This window comes from Cydia amplana, chromosome 1 (assembly GCF_948474715.1).
Source record: "Cydia amplana chromosome 1, ilCydAmpl1.1, whole genome shotgun sequence".
NCBI lineage: Eukaryota > Metazoa > Arthropoda > Insecta > Lepidoptera > Tortricidae > Cydia > Cydia amplana.
The window spans coordinates 14,073,209-14,088,245 of NC_086069.1; the positions used below are offsets into that span (position 1 = coordinate 14,073,209).

General features: G+C 39.6%; 1 protein-coding gene and 1 long non-coding RNA gene across 2 annotated transcripts in view; both read left to right on the top strand.

Annotated features, from left to right (window-relative positions):
- The window catches only part of LOC134648714 (uncharacterized), a 217,692-nt gene that overhangs the window by 49,267 nt on the left and 153,388 nt on the right, over nucleotides 1–15,037 (top strand). The window lies entirely within an intron of this gene.
- On the top strand, nucleotides 10,528–14,935 carry LOC134648399 (ELKS/Rab6-interacting/CAST family member 1-like). The gene is made up of 9 exons (XM_063502923.1): nucleotides 10,528–10,752; nucleotides 10,925–11,134; nucleotides 12,263–12,404; nucleotides 12,716–12,868; nucleotides 13,136–13,199; nucleotides 13,591–13,718; nucleotides 13,823–13,965; nucleotides 14,324–14,503; nucleotides 14,783–14,935. Exons 1-9 carry the CDS (start codon nucleotides 10,640–10,642, stop codon nucleotides 14,874–14,876), a joined length of 1,227 nt encoding a protein of 408 aa, XP_063358993.1. The 5' UTR covers nucleotides 10,528–10,639; the 3' UTR covers nucleotides 14,877–14,935.

A 15,037-nucleotide genomic window follows, 5' to 3' on the forward strand; every position in this document is an offset into this window, starting at 1 on the left:
AAGTTGTGAAGGTATTAAAAGTTAGGGAATCAAGGAATTAGGAAATACGGATAAGACGAAAATTTGGAAAGGAAAGGATTGGATTTACTGTAATATATATAATTATATTATATGTATACTATATTTTTATATCATTCTTTTCTAAAAATACTGATATAATTTTATAAATATCATACGAGTTACTAAATAACAAGCAAATTATGGATGTAGGAAATGGTATGCGTAATGATTCAAGGCTGGAAAGGAAATCAGACCGATCATAAAGAGAGCATGCAAAGAAAATATGGTTCATGTCCCCATATTCACCACAAGGACAATCAGGATCCGGTTTTTTGTTTATTGTGTGTAAATGCGCCGGGGAACAAACATGTCCCAGGCGCATTCTACACAAAATAGAAGTTACAGTTTTCGAAAAAAATATTTTGCTAAACCAGGGTTTCCTTGGAATTGACGGCTGAATATGCCTATAATGTTCACCTTTTGAGGTTTCCTTATTCCAAATCCCATTCCAATCCTCATACAAATAAACTTTTGACAAATTTATTAAGTCATGACAATAATTATGGTATGGTACAATATCTCCCAGGTGAATAGCCTCATTTGCCAATTGGTCAGCTCTTTCATTGCCAGGAATACCCACATGGCTTGGTACCCAAGCCAGCACGACAGCACAACTCTTCTGTGAACATTTATATAAAAGATTCCTAATATTAAAAACAACTGGAGACTGTTTATGAGACTTAAATGGGAACCTCATTATGGCTTCTAAAGCACTGCGAGAGTCTGAAAAAATTATGGTTTTAGGTATCTTCAGCATAAGTATATATTCTATAGCCTTAAGTAAACCATAACATTCACCAGTGTAGACGGAAGTTTCAGGTGGCAATTTGATAAGTTGTAATCCTTTGTATTGTGAATGGAAAATTCCAACACCAACGCAACTCCTATCGCCATGTTTGGAGGCATCTGTGTAATTCCAATAAATTCCATTTTTGGATTAATATCGTTTTTAGATAACCTTATGTTCAATCTAATATCTGGATTTGTAATTAGACTGTTGTAGTCATGTTGATATAAAGGGAGAGTCGCGCTTCTGTAAGTGGGTGCTTCTAAACTTTGATATTTTTTATAGCTCTTAACAAGACAAGGAGAATCCTTATGGGCCCAATAATTACCGGATCCTACCAGTTCTGCTAATTGCTTTACTTTTGAAATCAGTGGATGAGAATCCAGTTGCAGAGTACGAAAAAAGAATTTATCACAGAGAAACTGTCTTCTAAACGCAAGGGGTGGATCACAGCATTCTACTTGTAAGCAACTTATTGGACTCGATTTCATTGCACCTGTAACCAACCTTAAAGCTTTAGTCTGAATAGAATCAATTTTTTTGATCGCTTTAACATTTCCAGGGTGTAGAAGGAAAGTGCCATAATCTAAAACACTTCTAATCAAAGCGTTATATAACAATCTCATAGTAAAAGGATGAGCCCCCCACCAGACTCCTGTCAGGCATCTTAAAATGTTCAGATTCCGTTCGCATCTTAATGTAACATTTTCAAAATGAGGAAGTCCAGTAAGTTTACGGTCCAATATAACTCCCAAAAATTTTACATTATCTTTAATTACCAATGGAGTACCATTATAATTTATGTTAATAGAAGGAATATTTTGCTTTCGAGAAAAAACTACAACAGAACTTTTAGAGGGCGAAAGATCTAAACCATTATTATTTAACCAATTATTTAAGGCAGCCAAAGATGATGATAATACATTACTAATTTTTTCTAAAGATCGCCCAGAAACATATAGGAGCAAATCATCGGCATATTGAAGAACATTTACTTGCCCTTCAACAGAAAGTTCCAAATCATAAGTATAAATGTTGTATAATAAAGGACTCAAAACAGATCCTTGTGGCAGGCCCTTCCAAACTGTTCTTTTAATTACTTCTTTTCCAGACTGGTCTAATGGATACTTTATATACCTTTCATGCAACATATTTATTATAAAATTAATCAAAAAGTTAGGAACATCTAGTTGAATTAATTTATTTTTTAAGATTGAAATGTTGACGTTGTCGTACGCAGCATTTATGTCTAGAAAGGCAGCAACTAAAAAGTCATTTCTAGAGAAACTTATTCTGATATCTGTGGTAAAAATGCTTAAACTGTCAAGAGTACATTTACCTTTCCTAAAACCAAATTGATTACAAGATAAAAGTTTATTATGTTCTATAAACCATTCCAATCGAATTTTTACTAAGTGTTCAGCAACTTTAGCTAATACAGTTGATAAAGCTATTGGTCTATACGATGTGGGATCTGAATTGGGCTTATTCGGCTTCTGAATTAAAATCAATGTTTGAGTCTTCCACTCTTTAGGAACACAGCCTGTTATCATAACATTGTTAATCAAATTAAGGAAGTAACAAAGACTGTTATCGTCAAGTTTTGACAAGAAAGAGTAAGGAATCCCGTCTTCACCGGGTGCAGAATCTTTAGTTGACGAAAGTACACCTTTCAATTCAAAAAGTGAAAAAGGAGAATTTAAAACATCTTCAACCTTATTATTAGATAACATGAGTGGCCTTAGAATCATAGGATGCTCTGGGACATAAGGTGGACCCAAACGATCCATGACTTGTTCTGCTAAAAGTGGGGATATTTTACTCTGTGTGTCTTTAAATGCCGATCTAAACCTTCTAATGTTTTGCCAAACTATAGATGGTGCAACATTAGGACTTAACGATTTACAAAACCTATGCCACCCTTCAAACTTTTTTGTTCTAAGTAATTCTTTAGTGGATTTAGCAACTTCTAAGTAGTTATCAAAGTTATTATCAGTCATTTCTTGGCAATACCTTTTCTCTGCCTCCTTTCTTTGTTTAACTGCAAGAGTGCAATCTGAATCCCACCAAGGTGGGGATGGAATGAATTCTGGACCACTACTTTTCAAAGGAAAGGTTTCATTAGCAGCCTCAACCAAAGCTGTTGCAAATGCTTGTGAACTGTCTAATATATTCAAATGGCTTATTTCTGGCAAATTATTAATTTTTTGTTCTACAGCCTCTCTATACTGATGCCATTTATCATCAATCAGCCTGTGTTTTATACGGGGCTGTCTGACATGCTTTTGAGGTTTCTTAAAAAAAGGAAAGGTAATGAGAATAGGATAATGGTCGCTACCATACGTGGAAACTGCAGTTGACCAATATAGAGATGAAGCAAGATCTGGAGTACAAATGGACAGATCTATTGCACTTGGATTTCGAGCGAGCCTAGTTGGAGATCCAGTGTTCAATATGCATAAATTACGTGAGCTAATTAGTTCCAACAATTTTTTGCCATAGTATAAAGTTTGAGCAGAGCCCCAGAACTCATGGTGAGCATTAAAATCCCCTAAGCATACAAACGGTTTAGGTAAGAACTTAAAAAGTTGTTCAATTTCTTTAAAAATATTATTATTAGGTGTTTTATAATATAATGACACGAAACAAATGCTATTTACAACCATTGCTATAACAGATAATTCATCACTATGTACAGGTAGAGTGATAGAATAGAGTGTTAATGAGTTTTTGACAAGTATGGCCACTCCACCATACCCATCAGGTCTGTCTTCTCTCAGACAGACATATCCTGGTATTTTAAACACTGAATCCTTTCTTAACCATGTCTCTTGAAGACAGATTAGAAAGGGATCATGTTTATTAATTACATGTATTAAATCTTGTTTTCTATTGATTAGACTGCGAACGTTCCACTGAACCACTAAGGGTCTCTGATCCATTATTGTTGTTTCTGAGTTGGTATAAAGCATTAATAACTGCTGCAACGTTGGACGGTGATACTGTGTTAGATTGGGACATTAAATTCATAAGAGCTTTTACTATGGCATCAATACTAAGCGTTTCTTCTTTGTTATTACTATTAAAAACAGGTTTTTCCCTATGAATAACTGGTTGTTTTACTATTTCAGAATGAGCATTCCTATCATACCCTTTGCCTAACTTTACAGGAGCCCTGGGTTTAAGAAAAACAGTTTTTTTATAAGATTGGTTATTGAACACTGGTATTATATCCTGGTTACTCTGTGAATCATGCTGTGCTTGTGAGGAAGATGACAATGGAGTTGCAAGCAAGGCCTCAGCATATGAGACCCTAGATACAGGCGGGTGAATTTTGGAAGCTTCCATGTAAGAGATGCAACTTTTGCTCATAGTTTCTTTAATAGCTCTTTGTCTGTTAAATTCTAAACATTTTTTGCTAGTGGCTTGATGTGAACCTTTACACAAGCAACACTGATAGTCATCCTCCTCTACATCACAAGAATCACCAGAGTGACCTTGTCCACACTTGAAACACCTTGGATTTGAACGGCACTGATTTTTAACATGCCCATAGCGGCAACAAAGGAAACATTGAACGGTAGGATATATATATAGTTCTACTGGCAAAGCCATGTAGCACATGTACACCCGGGTTGGTAATACTTGCCCATCAAAAGTAAGTATAACGGTACCAGTATTCACAAATTGAGTATTGTTATTGACAACAATTTTCCTTTTTATTCTTCTTATTTTTATAATTGGCCCACAGCCAATTGGCAGGTTAATAGAAGTCTGAACTTCATCATCAGTCAAGTCAAGTGGAACACCTTTAATCACTCCCATGCGTGTGACATTGAATGTTGGGATGAAAGCATTGTATTTATTTATTCCTAAGCTATCATTACTTAAAAAATTGTTAGCATCAGTGAATGTAGCAAATGCAATGCTTACTCTATTTCTGCCTATTCTCTTTAGACTGCCATTGACAACACCTTGAATGTTATTTTGTCGCATAAAACGACCAAAAGTTATGGGATGGAGAGTTGTGCCATCACTGCTGGCTTCTTTTTGAACATGTACAACAAAAGGTGCAATGTCAGACTGTTGGTAGCGGTCACGACCAACAGGCACATGAGTAGATGGAGAGTTATTAAGAGCATTTGTATTTTCAGAGGTCAAGTTTACAATGAGATTCGGTTTTTTTATTGGCTGTTGATAAATGGTATCATTCTCTTTTAATTTTGCTTCAGCAACGCAAACACAATCTGTATTTTTATTTTTGGTTGAACCAAATTTGCGTTTTCTTTTATTACAGTTTGTACACATTCGTGAAAGAATTTTTCTTTTTAAAGTTACATCCGAGGTATTTGATACTGACGCATCAGTATCCATCGATGATTCCATCGCAGAAATTAAAATATCTATTGAAGTTTTCGACCCTGAGGGAATCGTTCCCCCAGGGTCAGGGGGCTGGCTATCCCCGTCCCCCATAAAAAACTACATATAATTAGCACTTACCTCTATATTTACACCAAACTACTAAATAATATTAAAAACTAAGTCTAAATCTACAAATATATACACTAAATACAGACTCCAATCCTTTAAAAATACAATTTCAAAACTTTAGTTACGAAAACCGCGTCCGCCGCGCCCGAAGTTTCCCGCCCTTTTCACACTTTGACTTTTTCGCGCCACTTTCCGATCTGAAGCTACAGGTGTCATTCTCAATAATCTCAAATCTTATAAGCGTACACTACATTATAATTAGTTAGTGATTCATACCGTGAACTAATAAACAAAATAAAAATAAAACAAAAACTGCATACGAAATTGCGAATGTGTGATGTGATCTCTTTAATACTAATTAACTCAGGGGTCTAAATTTGCCAATTAAAAATGACTTACCTACAGGTTTTAAATTTAGAATTGAATTTTGATGGTCATTTCGGAGGCTATATCATTAATATCATTATATTATCTTTATATCGTGGGGCTCGAGGGGAAGATTACCTATAAGATGAGTCACGTTTCTTGGCGTGGGCGTTTCATATTTCAGTAGGTTCAGGATTCAAGAATGAGTCACCATGCGTGACGCATAATTTCAGGAAGGTCAACAAACCACTCTTAAACCAATTAAATCCCAAATACGGAGACGGACTTCAAATGCGGGGTATTATAAATAATGTGATGGTCAATCAAATACTTGCACTTACTCTTAGCGCCACTTGCACCATCTCACTAACCCGGGGTTAATCGGTTAAAGCGTTAACTCAGTGTCAAATTGTACGGGTACGGGTACGGGTAGTGCGATGGTGCAAGTGGCCCTACTGTAATAGAATTCTACTACTTAACTCAGGCGATTGGTAACCTAAGTACTTAACTAGTTGATCAGTGTTTTTTTAGTACCTAAGTAATAAATCCGGTAAGGGGTTTGTTAGCTGTACGTCCAATACGCAGTTCGTCCAAATGATATTTCAATTCGCATTTCGTCCAACACGTATTTGGTCCAACATGCATTTCGTCCAACAGCGTTTCGTCCAACGCGTATTACGTCAACACGTATTTCGTCCAACCGCATGCCGTCCAACATGGATTTAGTCCAACACACATTTTGTCCAGTAGGCATTCCGTCCAACTCGTATATGTAGAAGTCTTGTCAAGAAAAATATAATTATGCGTCTCTCATTACTGCAGCCACGGGTCATTTATGAAAATTCGAACCGTTTGTCTGAGTTACGTACACCTTTGTACGAGTTGTACGACACAGCTGTGCGTGAGCGGCGCGTTTTCGTGAACCTTGTAGGAAGACACGAAGGTGGACATTGGGCTTTGGGCTGTAGCCGCACGCGTCAGTTGACGTATTTGGCGGTCAAGGGGTTAATGGAATGGAAACAAAGATTCATTGATTGGCGAACGAGCGAGCGAAGCGAAGTTCTACCAATCAACTGGAACACACGGCTGGGTAGAGAGATACACGTCCCGGCATTTCGATATTTCTTGACTGAACTATCCGAGGATTTTTTTTTTGTTACTTATTTATAATAACAGTACAGCTATCATGACAGTTGCCCAATGCGATAGTGTAGCAAATATTTACATAGGACAAAACAACACAACACAACAATTATTTCTAAGAATTATAACATAATTCAAACAAAGTTATTTTACTGAAGTCATTCTCCGAACAATGGAACACATCAATCCGGGTAGCAACACGATTGAGCGTGCGCAGGGCCCTCGTCCACGGCGCCTCGCGCAGCAGGCCGGTGAGCGTGCGCGCCTCCGCCAGCAGCGGCGGTCGGCGTCGGCGCCACACATACCGCGGATAGTTTGTTACGCTATAACTAAATATAGTATATTTGTTCTAATTCAAATGAAATTAGGTAAACGGTAATTTTACTCAAATGGTACCTTCTCCCTGTCACTGTCACAGATATATGCCTCGTTCACACAACTTTACATGAACGCGACATTTCCAAGCATTCCCTGCGCAAAGTTGTCAGCTCGCTCGCAAACCAAAGAGTCTACCGCGAACACTGAAGTCCGCAAATTGCGGGCATTTTTGTTTAACTCCAATTGGACGTAATTAAAGTGACAGAGAAAAATGCCCGCAATTTGCGAATTTCGGTGTTCGCGGTAGACCCTCAGGATGTAACTGTCGCATATTTGTTAATCAACATTAAGTAACGAACGTCAATGAGGAATTTCACATGCTCAATGTGTGTTGTGTAGGTATTTATTCTTATCCTAGTCTTCATTAGTCTTGTCCCAGAGAACGGGACGAGCTTCCACTAGTGAAATTAAAAAGTCGACATCTAAATTGTCAGCCATTTTTGTGCATTAATTAGCACGTGAGAACTATGCAACAGCAAAACAATAACTACCGAGCGGTGCGCCGTCCGCCGGTGTAGCGGCACCGTGCCGTCGCACCGTGCGCGGCACCGTACACGGCACCGTGCCGCGGCACGACGCCGTGCCGTTACACGGTGGCCGGCGCCGCACCGTGGACATGTGGCCGGGCCCTAACAACAGTAACACCAGCGGGTCCCAGTAGCACCATATCATCGGCGTAGCTGATATTATTGACATTTTCTCATTTCCCATATCCTCTTAATAGACGAATCACGAAATGGACGAACTCCGTAATGATGAATCGCGAAATGGACGAAATGCAGAGTGACAAATCGCGAAATGGACGAACTGCGTATTGACGAATCACGAAATGGACGCATCACTTATGGACAAACTGCGTAGTAGACGAATGGACAAAATGCGATTTGGACGAACTGCGTATTGGACGTCCAGCTAACAAATCTTTAAAATATATAGGTTCTCCTGAACATTCGCCTCAGTTAAATGGTTGCAACTACCATAGATTTATAAGGGGTTGCAACATTTTCAGCAAGCTTTTCCCCCCTTGCTTGATTGAGAAATGCAAACCGCATGAAAATCCGTTCAGTAGTTTTTGAGTTTATCGCGAACATACATATAGATAGACAGGTGAGGAAATTTTATAAGGTGTAGTGTAGTGAACTAATCTCGAAAAGTAATATTATGCTGTCTGGTTTCGTCAAGCGTTGGTTTATAACAATAAAAAAAATTAAAGACGGGCAGGTCGATTACAAAAAAATCAAGGATATATTCAAGGGATAAAAAGGCAGATAACGAATTTTTGACCTACCCTCAGGTTACATTCAGGTTGCATTCAGGCCTATATAAATGTGTGGTACAGGTTGAACGAGCGCCTCACCTGGCGACTCGCCCGACTACTTGGCGCGCTGTCGCGTCAGTTCGCACTTTCGCGTGTGGCGCCTTTCCCACTATTTCCACCCTTTCCCTTACGAGGTGCATAAAATATCACCCAATTACTTTTTATACTTGGTTTTCGGTTAAATTGATCGTTTAAAAAAAAGAATGGGTTAAAAATAATCGGAAGGATAATAATGAATACAGTCTAGGGGAGATTTTTGCTTGTTAGTGGGAGACCATTGCTACGGGCTACGGCGTAGCATCCGTAACCCGAGCCGTCGAGCATTTACGACTACGAGCTTTTACATTTCAAAAAGCCCTACTATGTACTTTTATTACTTTAATACTTATCTTATACATATTTTTTAAATATTTTTTAATAATATTGCTCGATCTTTTCTCATTGTGTTTATTTTGATAAGTGTTAGTAAAATCATGTAAAATGGATCGCCATAAGCAGGTATATACTTTAGTTAATATTAAATTAATAATTTAAAAACTATATAGGTACTTACTCAAAAAAAAAATTTTGTGATAAGGTTGACGCAAAAAGTAAAGTAAGTATATCTGGAATGACGTAATGTTCGTTACGAAATAGGCATCACAGCACAGCAACCCCATTGCTAACAAAATTACGCAATGAATTCACCTATTTTTATTTACCCTTGCATTACTCCCCTTTATTAAATAATTACTTGGGTACAGAGGTATTATGTTCTTGCTTTTGTGAGTCATACCATCAGAACCACCACGGTATATACCTTCGATTGCTAGTAGATTTGTTTGAATCTTATCTACAATTTGAACATCATTGTTTGTTTGTTTAATTTTATTCTATTTCAAAAAATCTAATCAAGTTGGAAAATAAATTGGACTATTCGTTCTATGTGGGTATACCTACATAATATTTTTTAATGTTTTATAAAAAATCATAAACAGTGCTTTTCACAGGTTTATAAAGCCTAGGAATTAGTATAAAATTCCCTTCCCGGATTTTCTATTACATTCTAACATAATATAATTAATATATCGTTCCATAATTAGGTACCATAGCCATAGCATGTGGCTGCGTGGTTGAAAACTTTCATAGATTTCATAAAGGTGGAAGCTTGATTATGATTAGAATGCATGCTGTTGTAGGCATCCCTAGAGAAAAGCCTAAACCTATAGAACTTCTAGCTTCTCAATAATACTCGTATACTATGTTAGTAATAATACCTATATGTTAATTAGCAACTCGGACGTAAAAACCAAAATTAACCAATTTAAGTACGCCAAACAAACCCTCAGGTAAGCACTAGTTTCGCAAGCACGTGTACTAACAGCGAAACGAAACGGACTATTATGAGGCTTTGTTTCGTTGCAATAAGGTCTACTGAAGGTCAATAACAGTGTGGAAAGTGGAATGATATTTTGGCGACGCACTGACGCGCCCGCGCGCGCGCCCGGCGCCACACGCGAGGACCACTCATTACTTACTCGGGGATAGCAGTGGGCATGTCATGGCGAGGGCTGCTAAAGTATAGGGGGGTTTATGGGGTCATTGTAACGTATATTGCTGGAATTGAAATGAAAGCCAACTAATTAAAGGTACTTAAACATAATAAGTATCTTGTGCACTTTCCTCTGGTTGCATCTCCTCTCCTGCTGCAAATCTACTTTGGCTTCTGGCTCTATTATGCTCTCGTGCTCTATATAGTATCGTGCTAGTAGAGAATTGAGATGTAGCTAATGCTAGTCGCATGGTTAGATTTTGCCGTGCATGGTTAAAGCTCGGAGGAGAAAACCTTATTGGGATTTATCTAAGCGAAGGAACCTTTTTGGTCTAACCAAAAAAGAAAATGATTCCAATTTTAAAAACAGCAATTTGAATCACGTTAGCTAAACTGTCAATTTGTCAATAGACATAACTCAAACTTACATTTTGCATTACTCAAGCATTTTGCTACAGACTCCCTGCGAATTTTTACTCATAACATTAAACAATAGGTACTGCAAATAATTTACAGTTTTACGAATTATTAGCACTGCGTGACTCTGAATCTTTAGTGTGTTGAAATGCAGAGTCCTAAACTGGAGACACCGGCCCCGGTGAGCCGGTCCGGTGCCGGGGACATTTCCGAGCGAGAATTGTCCAGGGAGCGAAGCACCATGCAGACCACACCGCCTGCGTAAGTGGTTAAATTAGGAATTTTCATTTTCGATAGAAATATTTCATTTCTTATCTCACTGTTAAGGCGCGAGCCTACTTAGCCGCGCACTCTTCGCACGATTTTAATACGAAGTCATGATAAATATGTAAACAAGTACTTAGACTTAAATGACTATTATGTTCCATTGTAGACGTCACCAGCGCGCTCTGCACAAGAACAAACTGTTTTCGGTCCCGGTGAACAAGTTCACGACCCGTTGCCAGCGCCAGAGCCCCAACCTGGCGCGTATCCGCAGCTGCCTCGAGGAGCTTCGCTCTACGCCCGCTAGACCCGTCAAAATCGGACCCAAAGCGGTTTCTATGGAGGACTTGACGCCTACGAAGAGGATAAAGCGAGAGAGGTATAGCCTCGTTTGATATAATCGTCATGTTCCACGGATTTTTACCGGGTACCTACCTTAGAAACAGTGAGCTAATTATCGTTACGTATTCAAAATCGGTAGGTATAGCTAACGAAGCAGACTCTCAGCAGCTACCTCGGCTAACTATATACCTCGGCAGAAATAAGTACCTTTCATCCCTGGTTACCAATCTACTACTATTGCACAATCATTTTCTGGCCCACTTCGTAGTGCCCGCGTAAAGCCCGTCTTTACTAAGTAATCCCATCAAAAACATGTAAAAAGGTGCATTAAGTCTCGCAACGCTTCTACTACAAAAAAGTTTTGAGATGTAATGTGAAATCAAGTCGGTTATTTTAATCAGTGCCAGGGGGTGTTAAATATCTTTAATTTGTAATACGTATAATGACTTGGCCACAATATAAGTCAATGCTTTAAGTAGGTATAATGATTAGGTAGGTATATCAGATTTAGATTTAGATAGTAAAAATAAAAATTACTCTGATCACATTTTTGTTTCGCCATTCCCCCTATAGTTAGGGCTTCCGTGCGTAGGACTAACGTTGCGTGCTAGTATTTATAATTTAGGAAGGGTTAAGTAAAATTAGGGTGCCTTTCCGGGGTCAGGTGTGTATTTATAATGTAGGTAAAAAACCCTGCAAACTGATATTTACGTAACAGTTTATACACCGTGGGTTAGTAGAGTAACCCGACAGATTCTAAAGGTGTATTCTTGATCGAATTCTTAGAGACTAAAAATGTCATAGGTTTTCTGAAATCGGTTTTGTTGAAATGAACATGAATGGCATTTCTTGTGAAAACTTCTTTTTGGCTACGACACTGCCGCTATTTGACTTAATTTAGACATACCTACCTAACGTTTTACAGGAAACTCGCAATTTTATCTGTAAAACGCAAAAAAATTACCGGCAAAAAAAAACTTATGCCTGAATTTGACCAAAACTCATATAAAATGTTTTGCTCCTTATGACATTAAGAATGCGTGGTTAAAATGTGTCCGGTTACTCCAGCCCACAGTGTATATTACGGATTACGAAAGTAATAAAACTCAAGACCCGAACTCATGTTCCTTACTTCCCATCTATTTCAATAGTTGTTTTTATACAGCACCAGCAAAGAGATCTCAAAGTATCCCCTGGGGGGAGCGGAGGAGCAGGCCGCGGCCAGAATCGGCCGCTTCATGCTAGCGTGCGCGTGGCGACGGCGGCGCGACGAAGTCCGGTGCCTTCGCAAGACGCTGGAATTCCAGGTTTATATTTATATCTTAGATCCAGGTTTATATCTTATCTTGAAAAAAAGTGGTGCAAAAATGCTGTTTTAACAATCTTTAGATCTAATGATTTGGTTCTCGTTGTACCTACCTACTTATTTCTATATAAGTATATAGGACCTAATCTAAGAATCATCATCTAAATCTGTCCAACTGGTTGAGTACCTACTGCAATGCCATTCTGCCACGGATAGGTAGATATAGATATAGGTATAGGTATATGTATAACATTTTATTGCAAGAGAAACCGGCAAAATTGTATACCGTTTAACCACACTTGCTAATTTCAGATTTCATGTTCCGAACGTCTCCGGATCCAAGTGCATGCATTAAAGAGCCTCCTTGACTCTGACAATGGCAAGGTCCGTCTCGCTATGCGCGAGCTTGAGCGGCTCAAACAGCTTCTAAGGGATAAAGAGGCGGAAAAAAGCGTTTTAGAGAAAGTAAGTCAGCTATTAAAAGAAAACAGGCAGTGGAGTAATGAATTATTAAACGAATGAGTGAATCTTTTTAAGTGCACGATAGTTTAGCCAAATATCTTGAAGAAACCCTTCGGTTAATCTTTAATTTGGCTGTTGAACTTGCTATGACTTCTATGTCTTGTCTGTGATCACTAATTTCAACTTGTTGATCGTGTGCGTGGCATCAAACTGAGCCAAAAAAACTATAAATACCTATTGAGATAGTCATCAAATGCTTGTCTTTTTCAGGAGAAGAACGCTTTGGAAAGAGATTTGAGTAACGCGGAAGATCGAGCGTCGGAGATGAGCATCGGTGAGTGTTTAATGAAGAAACTTGACTTGACACCGGGCCCGGGTATCACTTGTACCTACTTAACCTATTTATAGGTAGGTATCTCAGCCGTGATGTTTGTTAAGTATGCTGTCTGCATGCGTTTTGTGAATAGCCCGCACAGGCTCTTTCTTATTAAGGTAACCCTTTAACTCCCACCGGTGCGATATTGCCGATATTAAGTTAACAGAAAAAAAAATCTAGCGTCCCACCAACGCGATATCGGGTCATTTTGAAAGTATAGAATAGAACGGTTTTTGTATTGCTCTGCCCCTGCTCCATTTAGCTGGCTGCAGCGTACACCCCCGCTACTTCTGTACTTGATGTCTCTCTTACTTCTGTACCTACTGTAAATTGATGGTAACTTTCACAGGATGGCGTAACTGCCGCAACGAGGTGGAAGGCGTCAGAGCCGCGGCAGCGGTGAGCGAGCACGCATTGTCGTTGGAACGCGCTGCCAGCGCAGAGGCACGCTCTCAGCGTGATCGAGCCTACACCCGGGTTAGTGACGAAAAGTATTGTCACCTCTACCTCACCTCACGCCTTGATGAGGTCTCAATTAAGCATGAGTTACAAATTCAACATCTGTGTCCTTCACTTTTCAGCTATCTCACCTGGAAGCAGACTTGTCACAGTATGAGGCACTGCTGGCGGCGGCCGAGGCCGAGGCGGCTGCGCTCCGACGCGAGGCCGACGAGAAGCAGGCCCTACTGCAGCTCACCAGCGAGCAGCTGAAGCTGGAGAAGGAGTGAGTATACACTGTTCAAAACTACAGTGCATACTTATTCTCATTTCTGATTGGATGGGTTAGGTGTTGGGAACACTTAACATAATATACCTATAAAATAAATACTTTTTAAATATCAGGATACATTTTTCTTTAATTATACACAATATGCCTAATCCATTAAATTTTTTCACCACACCAGCTCGTAAAGGCTCTGTTTGTACTTCAAAATCCGCATGTCAATTTTTCTTTAATTATACACAATATGCCTAATCCATTAAATTTTTTCACCACACCAGCTCGTAAAGGCTCTGTTTGTACTTCAAAATCCGCATGTCCATTGCAAAATCCGCATGCATTTTATCCACATGTCCGACAGTGGTAGAGAGCGCTGCGCACGCGATTGCTCAGCGCTAGCGGCACGCGTGGCGTTAGCCGCGGACGAGACGAGCGAGCTGCGAGGAGTTGTGAGCGAGCTACGCGCGGAGCTGGCCCGCCTCGACGCCGAGCTGCGCGTCACGCGCGAGCAGCTGGCGTGGTGGCCTCGCCCTCTAACCAGGTATGTAATTATATTGTGACTTTTTGTCTTAACAAATCATCATGGGAGGGTTGCCTAAACGGCCTAAACCTAAAACTGAGGTCATTGCTTTTGCGATCTTTGTTCACTGGTCTCCATTAGCTGCATGGAGAACTATCACGAATCTTGGTGGCAGATTTGATCGCATCTGTCGATCGAACCTACTATTAATCATATTGAATACCTATCAGTCCGTTCCCTATAGTACAATGATGCACGACAAATGAGTTTCTGACGAATAATCTGTACCTATATTGACAGGATGATGGGTGCCGCGCGCTCCCTGCTGCGTTACCCACTGTCCGTGCCCGAAGCCATCGTGTGGGCGCTGGTGCCCGCGCGGCACGGCTGCTGACCTTGCTCAGTTCTGTTCCAAGACCGTCCCTGTATCGGTCGTATCGTAGCGGTTCAAGCGGACGACGACTCCAAGTTCTACTGATTATTTCTGCTACTGTTGTAGGGTAAACCGAGGTGAATCGGAACACCGGGCGAATAGACTAAAAAAAACAATTGTTG

Coding starts and splice junctions, on each gene's coding strand:
- LOC134648399 (XM_063502923.1), top strand. CDS start 10,640: ATGCAGAGTCCTAAACTGGAGACACCGGCCCCGGTGAGCCGGTCCGGT. Junction 12,405..12,715: donor GCAAGACGCTGGAATTCCAG/GTTTATATTTAT, acceptor TGCTAATTTCAG/ATTTCATGTTCCGAACGTCT. Junction 14,504..14,782: donor TGGCCTCGCCCTCTAACCAG/GTATGTAATTAT, acceptor CTATATTGACAG/GATGATGGGTGCCGCGCGCT.